The sequence below is a fragment of the Nansenia antarctica genome (genome assembly GCF_963989245.1).
Source record: "Nansenia antarctica genome assembly, chromosome: 2".
Taxonomy (NCBI): Eukaryota; Metazoa; Chordata; class Actinopteri; order Argentiniformes; family Microstomatidae; genus Nansenia; species Nansenia antarctica.
The window spans coordinates 12,385,462-12,400,129 of NC_137675.1; the positions used below are offsets into that span (position 1 = coordinate 12,385,462).

General features: G+C 44.7%; 1 protein-coding gene across 2 annotated transcripts; it reads left to right on the top strand.

Moving 5' to 3' along the window:
- Positions 1-1,873: 1,873 nt before the first annotated feature.
- scrn2 (secernin 2) lies at positions 1,874-12,364 on the top strand. 2 transcript variants are annotated; one of them, XM_080522399.1, is made up of 9 exons: positions 1,874-1,922; positions 2,906-3,068; positions 4,173-4,354; positions 4,616-4,815; positions 5,188-5,403; positions 8,638-8,803; positions 9,386-9,566; positions 9,838-9,994; positions 11,432-12,364. In XM_080522399.1, the coding sequence occupies exons 2-8, from the start codon at positions 2,907-2,909 to the stop codon at positions 9,988-9,990; spliced, it is 1,260 nt and encodes a 419-aa protein (XP_080378525.1). In that variant the 5' UTR covers positions 1,874-1,922; position 2,906; the 3' UTR covers positions 9,991-9,994; positions 11,432-12,364. The 2 variants fall into 2 exon arrangements, with proteins under 2 accessions (XP_080378525.1, XP_080378526.1); XM_080522400.1 differs by lacking the exon at positions 11,432-12,364 and having other exon boundaries at positions 9,453-9,566; positions 9,838-9,946.
- The last annotated feature ends 2,304 nt before the right edge of the window (positions 12,365-14,668 follow it).

Consider the following 14,668-nt stretch of genomic DNA (forward strand, 5'->3'; position numbering starts at 1 on the left):
AGCTGTCTTCATCCTGAAGTCCTGCCTTCAGTGATGCACATTCCTCGTGAGCTGCACACCAATGCCACAAGGAACCACCTCTCAGCGCCGTCCTGCTCAGACATCTTCTCCCCCCTCAACCACTCAACACCCCGTACAGAGCTGGGCAGAGCTGGGCCCGGATACCTTCTCCAGGTGCTCTGTGAAAACTACAACTGCAGCCAAAAAACCCACATGCTACACGCATGTTTGTGTTCATACTTGACTAAGTGCCCCTCTCCGTCTGTGAGTAACATCACTATTAGGCCTGTGCCACACAGGGGATAGCTTTGAATTGTTGTTGATGAAAGCAACAGGGCTTGGTGATGACAATGTTGACGACGACTAAAACTTAATTTGGACGACAGCAATTTCAGGTTTGTGCTGTGTGTGTGGGTGTCTGTCTGTCTGTCTGTCTGTCTGTCAGTCAGTCTGTGTCAGTCTGTCTGTGTCTGTGTGTCTGAAATGCTGTTTGGCAGGTTCATTGTTCATACCATTTCCAATAAAGCCGTAATCCTCAACACCAGATTGACACAGGTGACAGACGTCATAATGCCTAGAGCTGGGTGGCCAGTTCCAATCTCCACACTAGAACACCTTCTAGAATGCAAATATAATTCTTAATTCTAAGGGATATGCTATTGTGGGTGTTTTTTTATACGATCAATGTCTATTTGCCTAAAGAGCCTCTAACTGTCTAACTGTTGCTTTTATAGTGAAGAGGTGATTCATAGTGGAGAGGTTACATTTAGATCTTCTGTTATTCTTTAGGGGTGTGTGTGTGTGTGTGTGTGTGTGTGTGTGTGTGTGTGTGTGTGTGTGTGTGTGTGTGTGTGTGTTGCGGGGAGGGGGGGGTATATTGTGCAAGAGTGACAACCTGTCAGGGTCAATTACCTTTTGTTAGGCAATTCCTTGAATTAAAGGGATCATAGTCGACACTAAACCAGACACAAATGTGTATAGAGCACCATGCATACTGTAACATTTCAAAAATGAAGTGGAAGATTAATATATTGGATAATGTAGGCCAACAGCCATGGATACCCTTATATAAACAATAATGATAACAGAACACAGAGGACTCAAAACCAGCTGAGATTATAAATGTTATATGGCAAAAATGATTGTTTCCACTTTCTAGAACAACTTGTTACTCGAAACAATTGAACGCACTCTCGCCATTGTCCGCATGGTGCAGCCCGACCATTATTTGTATGCTGTTTTGCACATACACTCCTGTCTTGACTCTCGGCTATAATACTGTTATGTTTTCGCTGGTCACAGACTCAGACAGTTAGTTACAACGGTTGTGCATATGACATAAAAAAAACAAAAATATAAGCAACAATTATTTAAGAGCCGATGGCAAAAAGCGCAATGGAACAACAATTGCATAACCCGTATGATAAAAACTAACTAGACTGCATTATATTTTAACAAAGTTCCGATCGTCAGTGATAATCAGACAAGGACATAAGGAGTGTTGCTTTCCTCCAAATATCTGGTGAGAATAATCATATCTCATCTCGGACCAGTCATCATGATCTGCAACTTCATTGCTGAAGTAACAGGTAAGGATGTACCTCACTGACGATACTCAATGAATGAGTCGGAGAGGATCACGTACGCGTGGCAAGTCATTTAGGTCATGGGTACAACATATCATCGTTATTGATGATAATTTATTTTAGACATACTCCATGTATTAGTACGATCGTAATGAAATGTGAAAATGTAAGTCAATAGGCCGTGGAAAATCTACTCTATTCAACCAGAGAACCTTTGTAACCTAGACGAGACCTTTAAATGCAGACCTTTGCGTGCGATCACGTGACACAGTAGGCTATCCCCACAGCCTACCTTCTCGCTGCGAGCTGCCACGGTCGGGTCTTGCGAATAAAAAGGTAACGATTTTACAGCCAGATTAAAACGTTGACACTAGATTCAGTAACCCTAGCGTTCAACCGATAATAACAGCCCAGCCCTTAGATCGGAGTGTAATGACAGTCGTTTATTTCCGCATTTAGGGTGTTATCTCCTAAAATGACAGTACGGGTGTATCGGATACCACCAGATAGGCCTGTGTAGCTGTCTTGGAAGAAACATTCAACTGAAGCCGCTTTTAATCATTTCTCCGTTCAGTCGTCGGTCACGTCGGTTACATTATTTCCGTACATCAATTCAACGGTCGTGATTGCGTTACAAAATATCCGATGTTGACCAGAACGACCGACACAATAACGGATTCGGATTTGTGAAGATTACAGACAGTGAATAAAGTACAGAGCACAAGACCGCCTCCCGTAATCTCTCGGTTGAGAAGGGATGGGATAGGGCAGGTTCACCGGTTGAATGAGATCTGAGACTTTCTCTGAAGACGGCTGGATTCACAGTGCTAATAGGTCTATATGTCCAAACCGCATTGTGTGAAAAAGATTAATGAATAGAACACACTGTCCAAACAGATTTTACTTATTTTATAATAGTGGAAGCGATATAAAAGTGTGTGAAGTCTTTATATGCAGTGGATTGACTTTAAATTATAAATTAATTAACTTATATGTTGATCTAATAATGTATAATAGTCCAGTTTTGCCAGTTCCTCTCCTCTTATAGGAATGTGCTCCCATATCTGACTTCTTAGGTTAGAGATAGCTCATACAGTATGTAGCTATTATTTCTATGTATACTGTATGTATACTGTATTTCTATCAGTGAAGGCTGGTGGAGGTAGACATTGGAGGATGGGCTCATTGTAGTGCATGAAATGGTATTTGATACCATTCCTCATTCCCTTCCATGCACTACAATGAGCCTGTCCTCCGATTTCTACCTCGACCAGCCTCCCCTCCCCTGAACGCTATGCTTCATCCCCTCTCTCCTACAGCATGGCAGAGCCTCCCGTCTCTTGCGACTGTTTCGTGTCCCTGCCCCCCGGCTCCCACAATGACCACGTGATCTTTGGGAAGAACTCTGACCGGCCCAGAGATGAGGTTCAGGAGGTGGTGTACTACCCTGCTGCCTCCCACCCACCTGGGACCACGGTGGAGGTAAGAGCCCAGGTGTACTTCACCCAGGGGAGGCTGGTGGAGGTCAAATCGGAGGACGGGCTCATTCGAATGAGTAATGTTATCGGGCGTGCTGTGTTTGATACCATTCCTAATTCCATTCCATGCATTACCATGAGCCAGTTTTCAGATTTCTACCTCTAACTTCACCCGTGTGTCTCAATTGTGTCAGGTTACCTAGAGCCTAGGCTGTGTCCCAATGGCTAACTCTTCCCTGGTGGAAATACAGTAAGGCCTCATTTGTAGTGAACTTAGGCTGTGTTTCAATAGGTCAATTATTAGGTTACAATTGGTTACTTATTTCCTTTCCTCCCGCTATGGGCTATGGTGGTGGAGGTAGGTAGGTGTACCTTGGCTGTGTCTCGTGGAGGCTGATGGACCAATGGCCCCTGGCCCTAGCATGGATTACTTTTTCTTGCGTTGACTGATGGATAGATGATTCACTTACTTAGACAAATGTATTTGTTGTAAGTCTTAGATAAAGCTTTAGATAATGGTGTCTCTCACTTTAGATAAGGCGTCTTTAGGCGTCTGCTAAATGCCAAAAATGTAAAGGTAATGTAAAATGTCAATGGAACGGAATGAGGAATGGTGTCATCATTCCATATTCCATTCCATGCATTACAATGAGCCCGTCCTCCAATTTCTACCTCCACCAGCCTCCCCTGGTGTGTCTCAAACTTGCCCCCTTCCATGGTGGTGGTTCAGCCTCTGGTTGAAGCTAGCTTGAAGCTTAATTACATTACTACAAATCTGATTAGAGTTGTTGTACTGGTGAGTGTGAAGAAGTCTGCTAAACTGCTTAAGTAATCAATGTAGTTGTCCAGTAGTACTGTAGTTTGGGATTGAGTGTGATTGCGTGTGTGTCTCTCTCTCTATATCTCTCTCTCTCTCTCTCTCTCTCTCTCTCTCTCTCTCTCTGTGTGTCTCCCTCTCTCTTTCTCTCTGTGTGTCTCTCTATCTCTCTCTCTCTCTCTCTCTGTCACTCTCTCTCTTTCTCTGTTCTCTGTGTGTGTGTCCCTCTCTCTCTTTGTCTCTGTGTGTCCATCTCGCTCTCTCTCTCTCTCTCTTTCTCTCTTTCTGCAGTGCACGTACATCCAGATCCCCCAGGCAAAGCAGACCCATGCTGTGGTCCTGAGCCGGCCAGCCTGGCTGTGGGGGGCCGAGATGGGGGCCAACGAACACGGGGTCTGCATCGGGAACGAGGCGGTCTGGACCCGCGAGCCTATCACCCCTGGAGACGCCCTCCTGGGGATGGATATGGTCCGGTACGTAGCCAGCAGTGTGTGTGTGTGTGTGTGTGTGTGTGTGTGTGTGTGTGTGTGTGTGTCACATTATTACACAGTTATAAACATGGCATAACAATGTCAAAAACACCCTTATCTGCTCTGATCTCTGTCTAAACAAACCACTGTAGACTCCACAGTAAATGTATATATAATAATATAATAATAACCACAGAGATAATATAGAACACATTCTTCTAACTCTATGGTTGTAACAGTGTTACTGTCTAACTGTGTAATAAGGTTGGGTCTGGAGCGGGGGGACAGTGCCTGGGGGGCGGTGAGCGTCATCACGGGTCTGTTGGAGCAGCACGGTCAGGGGGGGCCATGCCGAGAGGACCCCGAACCCTTCAGCTACCACAACACCTTCCTATTGGTGGACCGTAATGAGGCCTGGGTCCTGGAGACCGCCGGCAGGCTGTGGGTGGCACAGAAGGTCACAGGTCAGGTGGAACACTGGTGTTGTTGCACCACAGAAGCTCGGTCATTGTGTGGAAAGGCCCAGAAATATTCAGAAGATATCTCTTTTTAGAGAGAATTTTAACAGGGTTTGTCATTCATATTTCCCAATGTTATGAACAATATACTCTTTAATAGTCTTTCAATCCCAATATTACAGTTGAAATTGGTGTATATATATATTGAAATATATGTAATTTTTTTTTTTTTAATATATATAATCTTACTAGGTCCTTCGATATGGAGGTGGGGGGCAGCATAAAACCAAGTTGTCATGGTTCATACAATCCAGGGTTCAGTCATCATAGAAAATAACGGGCGAATTTAAATTCATGAATTTCGATTCCTGCCATCAGAGGGGGTGAAGAACATCTCCAACCAGCTGACGATCGGGACGGAGATATCCGCGGAGCACCCGGAGCTGCGGAGCGTGGCCCAGGCCCAGGGCTGGTGGAGCGGGGAGGGGGACTTCAGCTTCTCTCAGGTGTTCAGCCCAGAGAACCCCCCCGCTAGGATGGAACTGGCCAAGCAGCGCTACCGCGGGGGCACGCAGCTGCTCCAACAACACGACGGTGAGGGAGGGGTATTACATCCATATTACTTACAGTACTACAAGTAGCACAAGTAGTAAATACTTTCTATTCTTACATCGAAGGAAAGACCAGGCTACAACCAAGAATGCACAGCACTCGAAAAGATAATTCATAAAAAATGTGAATGTCCTTTAGTCCACCACAAACATTTTAGTCTCGTCTCGATTTTCGGATGTCTGAAAACGACAGAAAACGCCAGATTATCAGATGGATCTTAACATTTTCCTATAACAAAATCCTGTGGTGTGAGGTGTGTTAAGACTCAATTCTCTTCAATTGTGCAATCAACTCTCCCGACAACCTGCTCGGAAAATGGGCTTGGGGAACGACAGATTCCAGACTCTCTAGAGTAGTGGTCACCAACCCGTCGATCGCGATCGACTGGTAGATCTTTGAGACTTTCCCTGTAGATCAGGGGTGGCCAACCCGCGGCGGCTCTTTGGCTGTCTGTGTGCGTGCTGCTCTTCAATCCATTCATTAAAAGTGTTGGTGTAGCGCTCTCTCTGACAGGCCGCGTTCGTAAATTCGCCGGAGCGCACACTGGGTTTAACGTCATAATGGAACCAAGTAATTTGATTGGACAAGAGACGTGGAGGCACCAACGTTCTCAGAGCGAATTTACGAACGCGGCCTCTGTCTTGCTGCACGCTGCTGTAACCCGATACTTTTTTTTCAAGGATCATCTCGAGTCACTAACAGTGTTGCCAGATTGGATTGATTTTTCAGCCCAACCAGAGTCTAAAAACCCACCCAGAGTGATCACATAAGTAGCTCGATTGGGCTGGAATCGGCCAAATCAGGCAACACTGTTCCCTAATTGTCCGTTCTGAGGAGAAGCTGTCACGTAACACGGCTTTTTGACAGTTCATTTATTGACAAATTACGGATAACAACAACAAAATAAAAATGTCAGGGAAGAAATGTACAGCTAAACGCAAGTATGGAGATGAGCACAGGAAGTTTTTAGCCGAGTGGGAGAGTGAATATTTCTTTGTGGAGCGCAATGGAAAGCCATTCTGCCTGATATGCCAAACATCGTTGGCACATTACAAAGCTTCCAATCTCCAGCGCCATTTCAGCACAACGCATGCTAACATTGACCAGGAGTTTCCAAAAGACACCGAACTTCGCAATGGTAAATTAAACAGCTTGAAAAGCCAGACACAAACACAGACCAAGTTGTTCCAAATATTGGTTAAGCAATCAGAGACAGTGACACTTGCGTCCTATCAAGTGGCCTGGAACATTGAACGTGCTAAAAAGCCATACAATGAAGGAGAGTTTATTAAGAAATGCATCACTGATGTGATGGAAATATTTTCTCCAAATGAAACACTGAAAAAGATGGCCTCAGACATCCAACTGTCACGCCACACCAAGGGACACCAAGGGACACCGACTTTTGGGGACTTGTCAGCAGAGAGAAGTTTCCTCTTCTCACTGCATGTGCACTAAGAGTGAGTGCCTACTTTGGATCCACGTATCTCTGTGAAATGTCATTTTCACAGATGAAAATAATCAAATCAAAGTACAGGAGCCGCCTTACTGACAGACACCTCACAGACTGTCTCAGACTGGCAGTCAGTAGCTATGAGCCATACTACAAAGCACTTGTAGACAGTATCCAGCCACAGCCATCACACTGACTTGAGTGAGTAACATGACTGTTTCGATGTGAAAAGTAATGCTGCATAAGATGACTGCACTTAGCACTGACTGAGACACAAGTACACATTACAGTTCTACTTTATAAAATGATATAATTGTAAATATGTTTGTCAATGTTAATAATATGAGAAAGTACACATTAGTTTTACTTTTGTTTTGATGTGAAAAGTGATGCTGCATAAGATGACTGCACTTAGCACTGACTGAGAAAGTACACATTACAGTTCTACTTTATAAAATGCTAATTGTAAATATGTTTGTCAATGTTAATAAGTAAGAATAATAATTAAGTCAGTCAAGTGTCAAAATGTCAAGAATGTCAATTTGTTAACGTTGGCTAATGTTACTATGAACAAAATGATTTTATCATACATTCCTCCATTCCATGCCTTTATTTTTTTGTGTTGTAATGAAATGACATAATCAAACTTTGAATTGAATTTCAGTTATGTACAATTCTTAAAGCAAGACAGCTGCCTGATATGCTTGATACAGTCTTTTTTGTTGTTGTTGCATCAATTTTAATGTTGGACCAATGCATTGCATCTAATTAAAATACAGGCAAATAAACGTCATTAAGTTTAAAGTACTATCTTGGCTGTCTTTTTCTCTCAACGCTTCAATAGGTAGATCTTGCCTTCACCAAGGCCGAGGTCAGGGATCTTGGGCTTAAAAAGGTTGGTGACCATTGCTCTAGAGTCTCGTTCCCCAAGCCAGAAATCTCGCGTGAACCCATCCTTTTAATATTGCCTTTAAATTACAAAATATTTAAATTAAGATTATATAATGATTAAAGCACTTTGAGCCGCAACGTTTGCAGGAAAAGCGCTATACAAATAAAGTTATTATTATTATTATTATCTAACGTAGTACCCTGACTGACCTGTACGAGACAACCATGTGCGACAGGGCAAATAAAGTGCCGAATAACGAAAAGAAGAAGTCAGCTCGCTTCTTGATTGGCGAGCAGGGTTGCCAGATGGGAATGACATTTTCCACCCTAACCACAGTCTAAAACCGCTAATTCCACCAAACAATCTGGCAACCCTATGATTTCTGGTCGTAAGTATTGAACACATTTCACATTTACGATTGCCGGCCACGCCCATTTTCCGAGCAGGTTGTCGGGAGAGTTGATTGCACAATTGAAGAGAATTGACTCTTAACACACCTCACACCACAGGATTTTGTTATAGGAAAATGTTAAGAGCCATCTGATAATCGGGCGTTTTCTGTCGTTTTCAGACATCCGAAAATCGGGCCAAACCAGAAAATCCTTATGTGTGTACCCCGCTTTAGTCTCGTCAACGAAAGTCAAAATAGTTTAGTCACAGTTTTTATTTTCAAAGATCAATTTCGTCACGTCAACGTCACGGGAAAAAAAAGTTTGTTAACGGATATTTTTCGTCAACATTTTCGTTAACAAAATTAACACTGCTCTGCTCTCCTATAGGCTCCTTGACTGCAAGGTGATGATGTCAATCCTGAGGGACAAGCCCAGCACGATCTGAATGATGATGTCATAGTCTTTCTCCTCTCCTGTAGGCTCAGTGACAGCAGGGGTGATGATGTCAATTCTAAGGGACAAGCCCAGCGGGATTTGTATGGACTCTGGAGGGTTCAGGACCACAGGCAGCATGGTGTCCATACTGCCCAGGGACCCCAGCATGCCCTGCATACACTTCCTCACTGCCACCCCAGACCCTTCTAGGTGCGTCACCGGGCCTAGTTCCAAATTAACCCCTATTAACCTACTCCCTATTCTCCCTACTTTATACATAAAGTACTCTTCTTCACGGTCCTCCCAGACCCATCTAGGTGTGTCATGGGCCTAGTTCCAAACCAACATTTGACCCCCTACACCCTAGGTACTTGTTGGCTGCTTCTTGTGGACTTAAAATTAAGAGGTCAAGGTGTAGCTATCACCATGAGATTAATGTTCACACTACCAATCCAAATCCTTTTAAAATATACGGTACAAGGGAGTCAGTCAACAAGGGTGCAATATAAGGGGCAATCATTTTATTTGGAATCAGGCCCAAAGTCTGACACCCTCAGGGTGATCTTTAAGTGGTTTAGATTCAGACTCAGATGCTCTCTTCCCCTTTTATCTCTTTATCTCTGTTTGTACATCTTTCCCCCCTGTGGGCAGAACTTTGTCTTGATAGGAGTCTTTCTCTTTCTCTCTCTCTCTCACTGTTTCGTTTGTCTCCCCTTCTCTCCTCCTCTCACTGCCCTCCCCTCCCCCCATCCTCTCTCCCCTTTCTGTCTTATCCCCCACCTCATTTGGCAGGTCTGTTTTCAAACCTTTTGTCTTCTCTGAGTGTATGACCCCAGTGTCAAGGGTGGTCTCCCCACAGTATGGCCCAGACGACCCCGTTAAGAAGCAGCCGCGCTTCCAGTGCCAGGTGGACCGCCGCCACGACCTCTACAAGGCCCACCAGGGGGCGCTAGACACCATGGAGACCAACCCGGTGTGTGGGGGCACAGTGGGTTAAATAGGTCATGATATGCTGTGGATATTGCAGTTTTAATAATAATAATGTGTATGTGTGTGTGTGTGTGCGCCTGCGTGTGCGTGTGCGTGTGCGTGCGTGTGTGTGTGTGTGTGTGTGTATGTTCATGTGTGTGCCTGTGTGCGTGCATGCATTTCTGTGTGTGTATGTGTGTGTGTGTGTGTGTGTGTGTGTGTCTGTGCGCGTGCCTGTGTGCATGCGTTTCTGTGTGTGTGTTTCTCTACCCCAGGAGGAATGGTCTGCCCTACAGGAGATCCTGAGGGACTTGGAGAGCCAGTGTCTGAAGGACATCTCTGCCCTACTCAGTGGAGACCTTCCAGGGGAAGAGCTGGGAGATCTCTTCTTTGACTGCGTGGACGCAGAGATCAAGTTCTACCAGTGAGGAGGTAGGCTATAGCTTCTGTGTAGCTGTGTGTGTAGCTGTGTTTGTAGCTGTGTGTGTAGCTGTGTGTCTGTGTGTGTTTTTGATTGATTGAAAACCTTTATTGTCCCCAATGGGGAAATTTTGTTGTCAAACAGCTCAGTTAGGGCAGAAAACATTCAGTACAGAAAACAGAAAAACATTCAATAAAATACATAAAACAGTGCAGGCTCAATAAGTAAAAAGTTCCAAAAGTTCCATCTCCAGGTCTCCCCCACCCTGCGGGGCCTGGTTGTAGAGTCGGAGTGCAGCTGGAATAAAGGACTGTCCAAATCTTTTTGTACTTTGACGGGGGAGAACAAATCTGTGGCTGAACTTGCTCCTCATCCCTGCCAGCTCGCAGTACATCGGGTGGGAGGGATTGGCCAGCATGGCCGCCAGTTTTTTCCCCATCCTCTGTTCTGCCACCACCTCTAGGCTGTCCAGCCCGGTCCCCACCACAGAGCTGGCCTTCTTCACCAGTTTGTTTAGCTTCGCAGCATCCCTGGCACAGATGTTTCCACCCCAGCAGGCCACGGCGAAGAACAGAACGCTGGCAACCACCGACTGATAAAACATTTGCAGCAGCTTGTTGCAGACACCGAAAGACCTCAGCCTTCTCAGGAAAAACAGTCTGCTCTGCCCTTTCCTGAGAAGAGCCTCGGTGTTGTCAGTCCAGTCCAGTTTGTTATTAATTTGTACTCCCAGGTACCTGTAGGAGTCCACCCTCTCGACTTCCACCCCCTTGATGGTGATGGGGGCTGGGGTCCTTCTCTTCCTCCTAAAATCCACCACCAACTCCTTTGTTTTGCTGGTGTTAAGCAAAAGGTGTCGCACCACTGCACGAAGCTCTCCACCAGGGCCCTGTACTCCTCATCCCTGTCGTCTGTGATGTAACCGACGATAGAGGAGTCATCCGAAAACTTCTGCAGGTGGCACTGGTCGGAGCTAAACTGGAAGTCGGAGGTATAGAGGGTGAAGAGAAAGGGTGACAGAACAGTTCCCTGGGGGGCACCGGTGTTGCACACCACCACCTCAGACTGACAGCCCTGCAGTCTCACATACTGACGCCTGTCTGTGAGGTAGTTGTGGATCCAAGCCGTCAGGGAGTCCTCCACACACATCACTGCTAGTTTGTCAGCCAGCAGTGATGGCTTGATAGTGTTAAATGCACTGGAGAAGTCGAAGAACATGGTCCTCACCATGCTCTGTGGCCTCTCCAGGTGTGTGTAGGCCCTGTGCATGGTCTTTTGTGATTGTCTGTGAGTGTCTGTGTGTGTTTGTGAGTGTGAGTGTGAGTGTGAGTGTGTACATTAGAATGAAACATATGACACACTTAACCAATGAATTAATCAAACCGAATCACAGTACAGCGAAATTCTCGTCTTAGACGCTAACGCTCCTGAATTGCTCTCTGTTACAGCGCCCTCATGTGGAGAGAGATCACCAGTGCTTGCAGACCAGCAGGAGATGTCCTTGGCCTAGGGAGTGTAACATCCTCTGTTCCTTGTCTGACTGGCTCCCGCCTCACCACAAACTCCACCCATGATGCTCTTCCATCATTAACCCTATAGGCTGTATCCCAATATACTACACACAAACAAACTACTTAGAATGCAGGGTCAGGAACTCACTCCACTTCCTCTGAGTGCTGCTCTTGCGGCGCAGCACTTGGTTGGGCTCACAGTGCTCCTCTAATTAATTTAATTTAATTTAATTAGCTCTGAGTAGTCTGTAAGTGTGGATATTGGAACACAGGTTTTAATTCCGATAAACACACAAGCATACTACTTAGAATACATGTACTGCCAGTACACAGGACTTTGTAGTATGCCAGTGTGATATTGGAATGGAGCCACAGACATAAACGCCATTCTTAACTTTCCATGTGATCGGAGCATCGTAATCATCAGTGTCACCTAGGGAGCTATGACTGTGCACCACGCTAGTGTGTATGTGACGTAGACCAGAGAACAGGTCACTATACAGCCATGCTGCAAAGTCAAAATGGTCTATCTCGTTTAAACCGATGAGCACATTAATGAGTGAATCTGTCTTAATTAAGTGTTAGGGTTAGGAGTGAGGTCAATGTTCGGTTTCGGGGTCAGGGATAGTGTTTCGAATTATATTTTAGTAGAGAAAGAGACGTACTTCCTGTTTAGCAGCATGGCCGGATAGTGGCGACCTAGACCACCCAGGAGTGTCTGTATGTAGCGCTGTATGACACATTATACTACTATTGTAAGGATGACATTTGTCAAATGTGCTGTATCATTGTTGATAAGTGAATGTATGGCAGGGGAGGCTGGTGGAGGCAGAAATCAGAGGATGGGCTTATTGTGAAGCATGGAATGGAATGAGGAATGGTATCAAACATGTTTGATACCAATCCTCATTCCATTCCATGCATTACAATGACTTCGACCTCCACCGGCATTCTCTGATGTATGGGGGTTCAGTTGACTGGCTGCCCCTCAACTAATAAAGAACGAGCTCTGTCTACTGATGCCTTCCTGTATTCATTTTAACCACAGTTTTTCATCAGGTCTTCAGTGAAGGATATTATGCTAGAATCAATGTAATGCCATTCATATTGACACATTATAAAGACCTATCACTGTTTTGAGATTGAAAAGATTTGCATTACCCGTTTTCAAATTAACTGAGGTTCTGAGAAAATATGGTGACCTTCCTGTCCTTTATATGGATTTATATATTTATTTATTTATTTTTAGTTATGTTTTAGGGCATTTCTGCTTCATTGGGATAGTGACAGTAGAGATTGACAGGAAGGATGGGTGAGACAATTATTATTATTAATTAATGAAAATGTATTTTGGAGGTTTAGATGGATCTATACCAAAACTATAGAAATGTTAATATGCAGTGAGTTACCACAGTATATTGATGAAATGAAAATGATTAGGAGACTGTCTTCAAGAAAGAGCATTGGAGGAAAACAAAATCTAAATAAAGTAGTACTATAACCCTAGTATTTGGTAGGGTAGACTCGTTGTTGCTCAGGGCTGGACTGGGACAAAAATTAGGCCCTGGCATTTTTGGCCCAGACAGGCCCACCCCAATCGGTCGGACCACACCCACCAGCACAAAAATACTTGCCTTATATACTCGTCTTATATACTGTGCTGTACAGTCATATGACAAACTGTAGTATTCCCCCAAACCACTGCAAAGACGACTACATGCAGTAAGCAATGGTACCAGTGCAAGTAGACCAGTGTACTCAGTGATCAGATTCCAGAGCGAATTTACGAACGCAGCCTTGTTGTTCTAGATTTTTTTTTCCATTATCAACCTATCATTGCGCTTTAGAGTAAAACAAAGCACGCAACTGTCGTCTATCTTTTCATGGCAACTCTACATTGTGATTTACAAGGGATATTACCTAATATTAAGTAATATTATTACTTGGTTACATTTTGCAATTGATCCGCGGTACACATGCGTGCCGAACCGTGGGGGGCGATCCGTTACACCCCTAACACCCCTAACCTATATTTTCCTTACCGGGTCAACGGTTACAGGCTGTTTCGGCCCCGCTTCTTCTGTATCCTCTCTATCCTCTGTATCTGTACCCTGCTCCCGCTCCTCCCTGCTAGCCTCCTCTTCAACCCTAACCCTAACCCTAACCCTAACCCTCTGTATCTGTACCCTGCTCCCGCTCCTCCCTGCCAGCCTCCTCTTCTTCTGTATCCTCTCTATCCTCTGTATCTGTACCCTGCTCCCGCTCCTCCCTGCCAGCCTCCTCTTCTTCTGTATCCTCTCTATCCTCTGTATCTGTACCCTGCTTCCGCTCCTCCCTGCCAGCCTCCTCTTCAACCTGTTGCTGTTGCTGCTGTGGTAAACTTGAGGGTGCAGCAAACATGTCCCTAATGTTTACACATTTGGCAGCATCTGCCTCGAGTTTCTTTTGGTTTTTCTCCCTAAGTTTTTCCCAGCCTCCCTTCCGTTTTAGTGTGCTTTTGCGCTCCATCTCTCTCAGTATCTATCTAGTAACTATCCAGGCTAACTTTATAGAAAATTGTCCAATGGGCCGCTGTCCCTGATTTATGGGCCGTCCAATGGTAGCTTGCGATTTATGGGCCGTTCGATTGTAGCTTTCGGCCGGGCCGGCTGGTAAAAAAAAAGAATAATAATATATATATATATATAAACTTTTTTTTTTTTTGCCGGTCGGCTCGGCCCAAAACTACCGCGGCCCACCGGGCAAATGCCCGGTATGCCAGATGGCCAGTCCAGCCCTGTTGTTGCTGAAGGAACAAGGAGATGATAAATCCTGACAATACGTGATGGAGTGTAATCTTCCTCCTTCGGCCAGAGAAGCAGGAGTGGCCTATCGAGAATCTGTTCCTGGGGGTTAAATGAGGTAGAAACATCACCACCCATTCTGGCTGGGGATGGATCTGGGGTTGCACAAGACTACCACCTACGATGGTGATGATGATGATGATGACGACAATACCTGAAATGATAATACAACAATAATAACGACGATAATGCTAATTAACTAATTAAAATGATCATAATCATCATCATTCATTGTAATTTATTATTATTTATTTATAATGAAATGTAGGCTATTTAATTATAATAACGATTCTTCTTCTTCTTCTTCTTCTGTTTCTGACAGTGGAAATGG